The sequence below is a fragment of the Loxodonta africana genome, chromosome 4, assembly GCF_030014295.1.
Source record: "Loxodonta africana isolate mLoxAfr1 chromosome 4, mLoxAfr1.hap2, whole genome shotgun sequence".
Lineage (NCBI taxonomy): Eukaryota > Metazoa > Chordata > Mammalia > Proboscidea > Elephantidae > Loxodonta > Loxodonta africana.
Window position 1 is genome coordinate 11,121,753 of NC_087345.1, and position 13,065 is coordinate 11,134,817.

Genomic DNA, 13,065 nt, shown 5'->3' on the forward strand with positions numbered 1-13,065 from the left:
GAGAGGCACAGGGAGAGAGGGCAGGCCCCCGGGGTCCCCAGAGAAACAGTCTCAGGTGAGGGAACTGAGCTAGGGGGCCCAGAAAAGTGGGCAGCTTTTCCTCCTAGCATGTCCACCAGGGCATAGGACCTCTGCCTTAGTGCCCACTGTCCCCATCCCAAAAAGAGGGGCTTGTCTCTAGGGAGGGGCTGTAGGCCAGTCCCTGCCACCCTGGCTTGTTTTCAGACAAGAATTAGGGATATAAACAGACTTCGGAGTTAGGAGTTGGTCTGGGGTGGGGGTGGGAGGGAACTGGAAAACCCTCGCTGAAGGTTCTGGTCCCCAGCCCCCATGGGTGGCCTCATTCCTCCCAGCCCCTTGGCCTACCCTGAGTTTGGGCTTACATCCCAGGGGGCGGGGGGTGGGAAGGAACAGGACAATTAAATAAGATACCATTTATTTTTAAAAAAATTAAAAAATAATGCCGACATTATTTCATCCATCCCAGGCCTGCCCTGCCTCCCACAGCCTCCCAGGGCAGGCTCCCCGCTGTCCCTGGCCATCCTGCATAATAAGAACAACAAACTGGCTTTGTCAGGCACAGGGGAGGGACGCCGACCCAGGGGAGAAATATACTACAGCAACAGCCCTGCACCGTGGCAAACCCATGCGCACGGATATAAAAACGTTCGTATAAAAAGGGGGCACGCTGAGCACAGGCCCGAGACCTATGTCCCCAGAGGAAAGCCTGATAAAAAAGGAGGACGCAGGAAAGGGGGACCGATGTCCAGTGGACACTCGTCCTGAGAAGGCTGAAGGCGGGGCTCAGCAGCCTTCAAGCCTGGGACCTGTGCCACCTGCCCTGCCCATCTTTCCTCTCAGACCACCTGGCCCTGGGCCCAGGGCCTCTGCTGCAGCAGATTAGGGAGCTCTGCCCAGGGGCCACTGGCCTGAGGAGGCCCAAAGGCCAAGGGTGGCAACAGCCCAGAAGCAATGCTCATCCCACGGCTCTTGGAGGGAGGACAGAGGGAGGAGGGACAGAGGGAGGAAGAGGATGGGAGACAGCGTGAGGAGGAAGAGAGAGGTTGGGAGACAGAGGGAGGAGGGAGAGGGAGACAAAGGGAGGAGGGAGAGGATGGGAGACGGGGGAGGAGAGGATGAGAGACAGAGGGAGAGAATGGGAAAGAGGGAGGAAGGAGAGAATGGGAAAGAGAAGGAAGAGGGAGAGAATGGGAAAGAGAGGGAGGAGGGGGAGAATGGGAAAGAGAGGGAGGAGGGAGAGGGAGACAGAGGGAGGAGGAAGAGGATGGGAGACAGAGGGAGGGTGAGGATGGGAGCCAGAGGGAGGAGGGAGGGAGAGGATGGGAGCCAGAGGGAGGAGGGAAGGAAAGGATGGGAGACAGAGGGAGGAGGGAAGGAGAGGATGGGAGACAGAGGGAGGAGGGAGAAGTTGGGAGCCAGAGGGAGGAGGGAGGGAGAGGATGGGAGCCAGAGGGAGGAGGAAGCAAGAGGCTGGAAGGCAGGGAGAGGGTGCCGCACAGCAGAGCAGCGGTCAGGAGGCAGCGATGGCCGTGCCGCCACCCAGCTTGACGATCATCTGTTGACAGTCGTTGCAGGAGCGCCGGTCGCCCACCTTCTCCAGGGTGCGGGCCGCCTCGGCCAGCAGCACTGCCCGCTGTCCCGGGGAGGAGAGGAAGGAGAGGGGAAGGTGGCGGCAGGCCAGCAGGATGGCGGTGGCCCGCTCACGCTGGCCGGGCCAGGCATCCACCTCACCTGTGGGAACGGTGAGAGAAACATGTGGGTCCTGGTCAAGGGCGCTGTGCCAAGTGCTTCCTAGGACTCCGTCCTCACAAGCACCTCCCCTGCCCGAGTTCACGAGTGAACAGCTGCATGGGGCTGACCCACAAGGTTCGGCTCCAGGACCCACGTCGCCCCTCAGGGGCAGGAACTGCACTCACTGCTGAACTAGGGTTCCAGCCCCACACTGGCCCATTCTGCTCCTCAGAACCAGCGCCCACTCCCACGCCCCCACGACACCGCCTGACCCTCGCAACAACCAAATCAGGCCTCGTCCTCATTTCTGTCTCCCAGCCACCCCTGCGAACTTGCAGACGGACACTGAGGCTTAGGGGGTGAAAGCGGTGCTCGAGGCCGCTGTGCCCGATGCAAGGCCTTTGAGCTGGTGCTGGTGGGCTCACCATGCTTGGCGTTCTGTGTGGTGCGCCTTCGCAGGCTGTGCTCCAGCAGCTGGTGGGTGCGGGTAGGGCTGGCTCCTGCCATCAGGCGGACGGTGGCTTCGTGCAGGAACACCTGGGGGAGATGCAGTCGAGCCCCAGGTCCTCAGGTGTCCACTGCCCCAGTGGGTCCCTCTCCCTCTGCCATCTCTTCTGCCACGTGATGACACCCCTTCTTCTCTCCATACTACCCTGCCTCACTCACTCCTGACAGCAGCCTCCACTGCCCTGCACTCCAATCCTGAGCCAAGCCTAGCCAGAATCCTGAGGGAGCAGGAGGGATGAAGAACAAAGCAGAGGTGAGGGGCGGGGTCAGGAGTGAGGCCGAGATGCTGGAAAGGGGCAAGAGGCCTGAGTTCCCTACTGGAGATGAGGGAGCCTGCTGTTCCCATGGGGCTGGGAGACAAGTCACCTGGTGAAGGCACAAATCCTCTGAGGCTACCTCCAGCTTGAAAAGAGGACAGAAGAGGAAGGAGGGACAGAAGGGCCAGGACCAGGGAGGTGCAGGGTCCTACTTCCTTCCGTTTCTTCAGAAAGAGACTGGAAGGTTCCAGGAGAAGGCCTGAAACTCTCATGTAATATGAGTTACTGGGGAGCTTGGGGGGAGGCGCCTTTACATCCTGTACCATCTGTGGGGAGGGTCTTGAGTGCGCCTGTAGCAGGAGGTGACAGGGAACCTATGAAGGGTCTGAGTGGGAAACCGGCAGGAAGGAAACGGCATTTGAAGAGGAGGGCTTTGATGCCAGCTGCTCCTTAGCAGATGGAAGGCAGCTGGAGCTGCTCCCAGGAGGCAGGGCTGGCCCAGGCCCCAGGGCCCACTTCTACTTCTCTGCAGCAAGAGCTGACCTCACACGATGACATCTATCACCTGCTGGGTCTGGCCTGCTCATGCACACTAGAACTTGAGTGACAGGAGGGACACGAGTGTAAGCTCGTGAGGCCCACAGCACCCAGGGCAGCAGCCTCCCTCAGGGCCCTTCTTTCCTCTGTCCTGCCAAACAAAGCCCCCCTCCCCCACTGGCACTTCTGGCCTCCTCATCTGACTTTCTGGAAAACAATTCAGGTAACGATGCCAAACATATTACTCTAATTACCAATAAAAGTATAACAAACGAGGAAATGATCTGAGTCCAGCAAGTCAGTCACACAACTGTCCTCAGAGACCCTCGACTCCTGTGGCTGGCACCGGGGTCTCGGTGGGGAAAGTCAGGCAGCAGAGCTGAAGGGCTCCGAGAAAGAATCAAAGTGGACTTTCCTTGAAATGCGGTTCCAGGGAGTGTCTGTCCTCTAGCAACCAGTTACCCACGTCCAAGAGGGGCGTCCTCAGGCTCAAGCCCTGGACAGGCCAGGGGCGCCCTACTTATTCCCAAGGCCCCCAGACTCCACCTGTCCCAGCATTGTCTGGTGGGTTACAGCTCCATGCCAGCCACCCTCTCCGCAGGCACAGAGTGGCCGGCTCACTGCTGCGCTCCAGGGCTGGGCACACAGTAGGTACTCAATCAAGCAGAGGAGGGCATGGCGCCCAGCCCAGTGTCGGGCCTGAACGGGTGCCTGACAGGTCACCTGGCTGACCTCAGAGGGCCAACTGCACAATTATGAACTGGGCCCCACAGCCGTGGCCTCTTGAAGCCCAGGAGGGAGCCCGATGAGGGCCCAGTCACCTCCTCCTGCCCGTTCTTGCTGTTGGGCCTCACCTTGCGGTATGCCGGGCGGAAGCTGTGGGCCAGCCTGCGCAGGCTGCCCAGGTCTCGCTGGAAGCCAGCCAGCTCGGCACCCGATGCCTGGTAGGTCTCACCCAGGGCCTGGCTGGCGCCTGCCTGCTTCTGCCAGAGTGCAGTCCTCAGCGACAGCAGCAGGTCACAGGTGAGCAGCTGGACCACCTGTGGGAGGGCCCAGAGGGAGGAGTCAGGTGACCAGCAGGGGTCCCAGCCCAGGCTGGGCAATCAGAGAGCCCCAGATGGGGGCAGCCTGGCAAAGCACTGCAGGGAGGGAGAGGAGAGCCAGAGGCGAACTTGGTCTCATGTCACCTCTTTCTGTGGCTCTGGGAGGTGGAAGAGGTATTCCCTCCCGTTCTGCAGGTGAGAGCCGAGGCTCACAGAGGTGCAGGACTCAGGAGTCTGCAGAGGGGGACAGTGGCAGGGGCAGGAGGGAAACCCTGGTGGGTCTGCTGGGAAGGCTCAGGTTTTTCCTGCCCCAGCGGAGACCCCTGGCTGGCCCAGAGGTGGACACGCGACTTTCCCTGCCCCCAAGGCTCTGGACGAGGCGAGGCTGCCTGTGCTGCACAGGCCCTGCTGACAGCCCCAAAGTGGCATGGGTAAGGACCTCCTCCAACAAAGCTGACACATCTAAGATGTGGGCACCCGAGGGGCACTTCTGGACCAGGGAACAGCAGGGCCACCAGGCTCCACAGGGTCCCCTCTCCTCCTCCCACTCTCCCACCAGCAGTCCCAGACCCCAGGGCAGCCACAGCCGTTTGTTCCCCAGACTGCACTGTGGCTGCTTGGTTCTCCCACCGAGACAAATTTCCCATCCTGCCTGTGGGGGCCCCAGTTCAGGGGCCTGGGCCCTTCTGCATGCTGACACCAGGTCACTGTGGGCTGGTGTTCCATCCCAGATTCTGCACACTGTAACGGGCTGGTGCCCTGTCTCAGGTTCTACACTGCCTGTCACTGGGACTGGTTCCCTGTCCCGGGTTCTGCGCACTGCCTGTCACTGTGGGCTGGTGTCCTGTTCTAGGTTCTGCACACTGCCTGTCACTGTGGGCTGGTGTCCTGTCCCAGGTTCTGCATGCTGCCTGTCACTGGGGCTGATGCCCTGCCCTGGGTTCTGCACAGTCACTGGGGGCTCGTGCCCCATCCTGGGTTCTGCACGCTGCCTGTCACTGGGGCTGGCCTGCCATCCCGGGTTCAGCCTGGGCCCCTTGATGTCCTCCAGCCAGAAGTGCCAGTCTAGTCACCCAGGGACCAAACCCCAGCAAGGGCTGAGTTTGACCCCCAGGCCTCTCCCTGGCCCCCTTCCTGAGTTAAAGCGTGCTCTTCCAGGTGAGCAGACAGGCGAGCAACCGGTAATTCCCTTCCAGTTGTGCGCACGCCTCCTGGGTGGGCCGTGCCATGTGGCCCGACAGTGGCTTAATGGCCACAGTGCCCTGTAACAAGGATCCCTGCCCTGGTACAGGTGGGGAGGTCTCCTCGCAGGCGGGCAGGTGGGTGGGCAGGCCTCTGGGATGCACTGTGGGAACATTGCACGGAGCTACACAACATGCAATGCAACTACAATGCACCCCAGCTGCCCGCCAGGGGTGCTGTCGCCGCTGCTCAGTAGGCTGCAAGGAGGCATGGCTGGTGGGAGGACCTGCAGCTGCAGAGCACTGTGGGCAGGTGGGGGGAGCCTGAGGCTGCGGAGCACTGTGGGTGGTGGGGGGACCTGGGGCTGCAAAGCACTGTGGGCGGAGGGGGGCCCTGGGGCTGCAGAGTGCTGTGGGCAGGTGGGTGGAGCCTGGGGCTGCAGAGCGCTGTGGGCGGAGGGGCTGCAGAGCACTGTAGGTGGGTGGGGGGAGCCTGGGGCTGCAATGCACTGTGGGCGGAGGGGGGACCTAGGGCTGCAGAACGCTGTGGGCACGTAGGGGGAACCTGGGGCTGCAGTGCACTGTGGGCAGGACCTAGGATTCAGGGAACACACCTGCCCCTGGAAACAAAAAAAGAGAGCCCAACTTGGCCAGTTGGCCATATTTTTGGAAAAGAAGGCTCTCGGACAACACCAGGCGCTGGGTACACTCAAGGAGGGGGTCGGCTTCTCACCAACCAGAGCTGAGTACCTCCTGAGGGGTGCTCGAGATGCCCCCAACTCACTTGGTTGAGGGTGGGGTCGGAGGCGGCTCCACTGACATTGAGGCTGCTCCACAGGTGGCTGCTGGCCCTCTCACAGTGGCAGAAGCTCTGCTGCCCATCGGCCTTCCCTGAGAGAGAGGCATGAATGGCTCTGCAGGCATGGAAGACGGCCTTCACCAGTGGGCTCCTGCGGCGGGAGAGATGAGGTCAGCCCTGGTGTCGGGGGGAGGGCAGTTACGTCCCTTGGTAACAGGAGGCAGAGCCCAGGTGGGTGAACGGACCCTAGGTGACTGCTAACCTCATGCTACCGTGATGTGAGGGTCAGGCCCAGCTCCAGGTCTGATGTGGCTGGCTGGGGCCTTCTCTGGCTGCCCCCCAGGTTGGGCCCTTTGTTCCCACCTCTGCTCCCCCACAGACCAGGCTGCCTTCGAACTACTGGTTTATGGGCCTCTCCCTCACCTGACGCTGTGTGGGCTCTTGGAGGCTGACCCCTGGCCTGGAACCCCTTCCTGTGAAGCTGAAGGGACGTGCTGCTTTCCAGGCCCTCGAGAGGTGGCGGAAGCAGGCTGGCCTGCTGAAGGCCCACAGAAGACAACCTGTGCTGGGTGGTCCTGCCATGCCTCAGAGGCCCGCCCTGGCCCCACCCCACTCCTCTGCCCCCTCATCCTGCTTTATATGTTCTTCCCAGCCTAAGCACCACCTTCATTACTGCGTATATTTACTGCCAGAGCCTCGAAGAGCCCAGCTCTGAGTAGGTCCTCAGGGAAGTATCTGTGAGGGATGACGGTATCACAGGAGTGCAGGAGACCCCTGGAGACATGTGCAGCCAACGAGGAAGGAATCCTCCAGGCTCAACCGCCTGGAGGACCATCTTTCAAACAATCTGTGCCTCAGTTTCCTTATCTATAAAGTGGCCACGATGCTGCTGGCTGCTACCTACGGCGTCATAAAGTGCTGGCCCTGTTACACGTGCCTGCTGTCTAAGGGACCACTCCCCCGGAAGCCTGGTGCTCAGCTCTCTGCAGGAACTTAGCCTGTGTTCAGAGCAGAGGGGAGAGGATGGGGGGTGGGGCAGGGGGAGTGTTCTTACAGCATCTTTTCCCTGAAGAGCAAAGGGGCCCAGGAGTGACTGAATGCAGGTGGTGGGGGACCTGCTGAGGCATCTTAGCTGCACGCTGGGATCTGCCACTTAGAAGTGGGGTGACTTTAGGCAAGCTACCTCCCTGAGCCTCAGTTTCCTCAGGTGAGTTGGCTGGGAGACAGTGTACACATGGGTGAAGCTCTACTATAGGGCCGGGTGCTCACTGGCCAGGGGCTTAAAATGGAGCAACGGCAATGAAATTGGGGGTATTAGGCCTTCTTCAGGGAACACAGGACTTCAAACCTGCTTAGGCCCCCTTTTCTTGGCTCCGTGTTCACCTGGTTAAGAGCTGCTTGGTGGGACACAATAGTCTTGGATCTAAGGCCAGGACCTCACAGGGCTTTGATGCCAGGGAGCACTTTGCAATTTCTCTGAAGTGGCAAAAATGCCAGGAACACTCAGATCCAATCAGGAGCAGCCTGGGTGTCGGTGTGCAGGGCTACCTGTCACAAAGGGCAGAATGTCCCCAAGAAGCTGACAGAAGTGCCCAAAGCAGAAGGTCGTAAGCTTTCAGGTTGAGCTGAAGGCCTTTTAGTTATGGAACAAGGTTGATATTGCTGCTGGTGGGGACAGTGAGTGGCTAAGAGGGAACAGGGTGAAATGCTGGCATGTAGGGAAGACGCTCACTTCTCTGTGCCAGCCTTGAGATGCCACACTGCCTGTCCCCCAGTGACATGCCCCACAGCGATGCTCCCCAACGCGCCGGGGCCAGACTCTCCCCTGCACCTTGTGGCTCCTCAGAGGCCACACGAGGAGCCCTGGAAGCGGTACTCTCAGCTGCTGTGATGACTGCTGAGCTGTGCCCAGCACGACACAGGCAGGCATACTGCCTAGCCACGCTTGGTTCTCCACGGTACCCGTTTCCTGTCTGTCATTCAGCTCTCCATCTGTCATTCAGTCCCGGGGCTGCCTGACTCCTCAGCGCAGCACAGCCACCCAGACCTGTGCCCCTCCCACTAATGTGAGTGGGCCTGGCACACAAGCTTTTTGGATGTCCAAGGTGGCCTACGCACTCGGTCACTTCCAGGGCCTTGGGGACACGCTCTACTTCGGCAAAATGAGAGCGCACAGCTGTGTCATCTCCCTGGAGCCAGCTGATGGCCATGGTGACTGCAGATGTCCACCACCGACAGACGACATCTGGACCTGGAGGGGAGCAGTACCACACGTCATTCCAGCACCCACAGAAGCCACGCTGTGGCGCTCAGCCCAGCTGGTTGCACCTGTGCCTGCATGGTGCACAGCCCCTTTACCTCTGGCGAGGGCCCAGGGGCCCAGGCTGCCCTCACAGTTCTGCTGGAAGCATCTGCCAGCACTGTCTTTGGCAAGTGACTGGCAGTGTCTATCAAGAGCCTTAAAAATGCTCACTCCTTGGGAACCATCCCCGAAGACAATTCATCAGACATGAAAGGGACTGGACAGTGGGTGGGAGAGAGATGCTGAAGAAGAGTGAGCTAAGTATATCAGGTGGACACTTGAGACTGTGTTGGCATCTCCTGTCTGGAGGGGGGATGGGAGGATAGAGAGAGTTGGAGGCTGGCAAAGTTTTCAAGAAAGGAGAGACTGGAAGGGCTGACTCATTAGGGGGAGAGCAAGTGGGAGTAAGGAGTAAGATGTATATTAACTTATATGTGACAGACTGACTTGATTTGTAAACGTTCACTTGAAGCTCAATAAAAGTTAATAAGAAAAAAAATATATATATACTAATGGCAAAAAAAAAAAAATGCTCACTCCTATTGACCTAGTAATTCCACTTTCGGCTATCAATCACAAAGGAATTGGCATAAATAGAGAAAAAAAAGTTTAACGAAGATGGTTGCTGTACTGTTATTTTTAAGTAAAAACTTGGGCACAACCTAAGCTTCCAACTGCCATAAAAAATGGCATTTTCAAAGCATTTATCATAATAGGCTCATGTTAAATCTTTTAAGTTTTTCTCTCTGTGAGCCTTAGTTTTCTTAATTGCAAAACTATGATCCTAGTGACCTCACCCAGCCCCTGGGGATGGTCACAGAAGACAAAAGGCACAAGGGCACATCCTTTTCTATGCCTTGAGACAGGCTGCAAGGTTAGTGGTCACAGTGGGCTGGCGGCTGTTCTGCAGTCCTTCTCTCCCTGGGAAGTAGCCCAGCACCCCCGTCTTGCCCTGAGGCCCCAGAAGCTTAAGAGGTGGCGGCTAATGTGCCATCACCCTGATGGCAGTTTAGGGATAGAAGCAAAGACGGCTCTGGTGCAAGTCAGTGGGCTGGGCTGTGTCACCCAAGGCAACAGGCAGCCGGAGGGAGTAGAGGTGCCCCTGAGAGGTCTGTGCAGCCGCAGTGTCAGACCCACCAGTAGCATGCATCAGGGGCCACTGCACATCTAAACGTTGTGCTCCGCCAGCCTGTGGTGCCTGGGCCGCGACCTGCCCACCCAGCCACTGTCCTGCTTCTGAGACTATTATTTCCTGCCCTAGAATGCGGCCCAGGAGGGGTAACTGTGGGTTGGTGCTGCATGGGATCCTGCGGAGACTCTCCAGCGTGCACTCCTAACTAAACCTGGGCCCTCCAGGAAGAAGGGCTGTGAGGGACTGAACTAAGGAGCCCTGAGACCTGAGGAACCCGCCACAAGGTGCATACCGAGGGCTGACTTGAGCACGGAGCTGCTGGCAAACGGCGGGGTCACAATCCCCACAGAGTCCACAAAAGAATTCAGCAATTTCAGGTACTCCAGAGCACTGGAGAATTCACTGGAAGGAAAAGGAAGGGCCCCGTGTGCAGCACAATGTACACAAAGGCCAGCTCAGCCCCTCAGCGCAGCTCCCCAGCTGCAGAACATACTTCGTCCCCCTGAGGGCCATTTTCGGCCCCTCCCCACAGCATCCCAGGCCCACCCAGGGGTCTGCCCCTGCACCACTGTGCCCCACAGCCCCCTGTTTCCCAGGCCTCTGGACTGCTACCAACCTGCTGCCTTCCTCCAGCCCTTCTCATCCGTCACTCCCCAGCAAAATCAGACTCCCCACAAGGCCCAATTCAAAAGTCACCCCTCTCAGGAGCTTTCTCATCTCCCAGGCAGAACTGACCCTCCCCAGGTGCACTCCAGCCAGGACCTGGGCCTTGTACTAGGGTGACTTGGGCACCTGTCTGCCTCTGAGTCTGAAGGAAAGGCTGTGCCCAGTAAGTATGTAAGAGTTAGAATTGGCCTGGCAGAATCAATGTGGGTCTGAGACCCAAAGGTGCCCGCACTCTGCTGAGCGCTCTGCTTCCATCTCTGTCCTTTCAACAGGCCACTCCGCAAAGAGGCAAACCAAACTAATCAAGTCCTTGACTTGCTCCACTTGGAGGAAGGACGGGGTCAGAGAATTTGGGGAAAAAGGCTGGATCGGAGCTCAGTGCAGGGCTCGGGTGCCAGGTTTGATAAACACACAGGAATAGTCTGATCTCCTGCCAACCCTCCACGAGGGCCCATCTGCTTCTAGACGTGTGGGCACAAGCTCCCGGCCCCCCACCCCAGGTAGGGCCTGTTCTGGGGATGTTACCAGCCCCCTGAAGCAGAGGCTGTTCTGGGAAGTTACCAGCTCTCTTCTTCCTGGTCGCCAGCCTTCTTCTTGGCCTGAGGCTTCACTAAGGCTTCCACAGCTCGCTCCAGTAGGTTCTTGCAGAATGCCTGGTGGACCTGGGCAATGGGATCCGCTGGAGAAGAGGAGAAAGGCCAAGGAGAAGGATTAAATGGGTCTTCTTTGTGAGCCCATATTCTTTACAGAGAAATAGAAGGGTGAGGAGAGGAACCCCAAAATAGGTGTCCCCTCTGAATGGGGATCAAATTCCCCATCCCCCACCCAAACCCAGAACTATCTTGCTCAACAGTCTGCAAGATGGGGGAGGGGAGGGTGGTTATCACCAGTACCGAGGCACCCAAGACTATGTAGGTTCTGGTTTAGCTTGTGTGTGTGTGTGTGCGCACGTGTGTGTGTGTGTGTGTGTGTGTGTGTCAGGGCGGCGGGGGGTGCCCAGGGCTTCGATTCAAGGTTGGGGGCTGGAAGGTGGTGGCCTTGAGGCTGGTCAGCAATAGCATGTAGGAAGGTGGACAGCTACACGAAGTCTCAGCGGCATCTACTCTCCTCGTGGATCTAGACAGCGGACAGCCCAGAGGGGGCTGCTACTGCCACCACACTCACGATGGCGAATAACCTGCTCCTTCGCGTTTCCAGGCCCTTCTCATTGAACCTGTGAGCAGCAGCGATCTGGTTGAGGTGATTAAGTAAGGAGCCTTGTAAAACTGACAGCTGACGGTTGCTGGCAAGTCCCTTTACTAGCAGCCCCAAATCATGGTGTCATCAGTCCTCCCCGCCCTCAGGTGTCAAGGACATCTGGGCCTCAGTCTAATGAGGAGGAGGAATACTCAGGAACATGTTCTGGGTGACCAGGCCTAGGGCAGAGACTGCAAGAGCTGAAAACGCCAGCGGAAAGTCTATGCCGTAACACAAAGCAGTCAATGGGGACGGGGCTGGAAGGTTTAGCACTGTTTTCCTTCCATTCTTCCTTTTTGGTGTTGCAAACAATTCTTATATTGAGCAATGAAGTTATTGTTTTAAAAAAAAGAGCGGGGAACCCCCCCAAACGTTTGCCATACACCCTGTAACTGTGATACTCTTCACTCTCCCAAGGCTCCCGATTTAGGGAGGTGGGAACAAGCAGAGAAGAAAGCCACTGGCTGCTCCAGGTCTGAGTCGACGCCAACCAGTCTCCACCACTCTGAGGCAGGCAAGTCAACTCCAATCATGATCAAATACCAGGGACAGAAAGCCAGTGTCTCCTCCCACCGCCTGGAGCCCTGTCCCTGCCACCACTCTGAGTACTTGATGACTGCCTGTCACCTATTGTTCCCTAGCAGTTCCATTTATGTCCAGCTGCTGGCCTGGTCCGCAAGCCCCACAGCCGCTGTCCCCCGAGCCCTGAGCTAGGGCTGAGAAGCCAGCTGGGCTTCATCCCAGACATCACGTGTGGCAGTGTACTGTAACAGCCACGGCCAGCTTAGTGGTTGACCGGACACGTGACCTCAGGCAGTTACTTAACTTCCCTGAGCCTCAGTAAAAAAGACAGGAGAATAAGATGGAGGTGACCTGTGTCCCAAGCATCTGGCGCTCAGTGACCTTACCGTACTGGGGCTCTCCTGGCTTTCTCATCTCACCTGGGTTCCTCTGGGCACAGTACAGACTCTCCTTGACCGTCGACTTCACTGACCAGCTTCGCTCCATGAAAAACTTCTGGCCCAGGGGGTGGCAGAGCCAGCGCAGGGAGTCAGGGACAGCGCTGCGGTCAGGGCCACAGAGGCTCTGGGCTCGGCTGAGGAAGTAGCTCTGTGGAATGACAAAGACTGGGGTGACACCAGGGAGGCAGAAGGCTAGTGACAACCCCCATGGGCCATCAGAAAGCAGGTGTGTACGGGGCTGTGTGTGTGTCTCTGTGTGTCTGTGTCTGTCCGCCTGCCTGTCTGGGAGAAAAGAGACCAGAGTGAGAGCCGGGCTCTTCCCAAGTACCTGGAAGGAAGTAACCCCACCACTGAAACTGGGGCGAGGGGGCAGTAGATCAGGTACAAAGCCCGGCAGGCAGGCGGGGTGGAGCCTCGGCACGTGGGCTCCTGCTGCCTCGTCCTAGGGCTGTGGATGCGTGAGAGAGCACTCAGAGACCACTCTTGCACTTCCACCCTCAGCCCCCAAGTGCTGCTGCGCAGGGCCAGGCAGCCCCCTCGATCCTGGGGCCTAACTTCCTTGAATGCCGCTGAACCTCGGGCTTTGGACTTTTTTTCATCTGTCATTTTAATCACATATCTTTCAGAGTATTTTTGGTAAAATTTTATTCAGCTTTATTTTTCATTCTTTTACCTTGAATGTGGTGAGTTT

At 58.2% G+C, this 13,065-nt stretch overlaps 1 protein-coding gene across 1 annotated transcript in view; it reads right to left on the reverse strand.

Moving 5' to 3' along the window:
• Positions 1-419: 419 nt before the first annotated feature.
• Positions 420-13,065, reverse strand: part of SREBF2 (sterol regulatory element binding transcription factor 2) — a 69,526-nt gene continuing 56,880 nt past the window's right edge. The window contains exons 12-19 of the mRNA XM_064283441.1: positions 12,354-12,522; positions 10,738-10,855; positions 9,803-9,912; positions 8,195-8,327; positions 6,062-6,227; positions 3,908-4,093; positions 2,178-2,289; positions 420-1,752 (exon numbers count right to left, since the gene is read on the reverse strand). Of these exons, the coding sequence (XP_064139511.1) occupies positions 1,532-1,752; positions 2,178-2,289; positions 3,908-4,093; positions 6,062-6,227; positions 8,195-8,327; positions 9,803-9,912; positions 10,738-10,855; positions 12,354-12,522 (1,215 nt within the window). The 3' untranslated portion in view covers positions 420-1,531. The remainder of the gene's footprint in view (positions 1,753-2,177; positions 2,290-3,907; positions 4,094-6,061; positions 6,228-8,194; positions 8,328-9,802; positions 9,913-10,737; positions 10,856-12,353; positions 12,523-13,065) is intronic.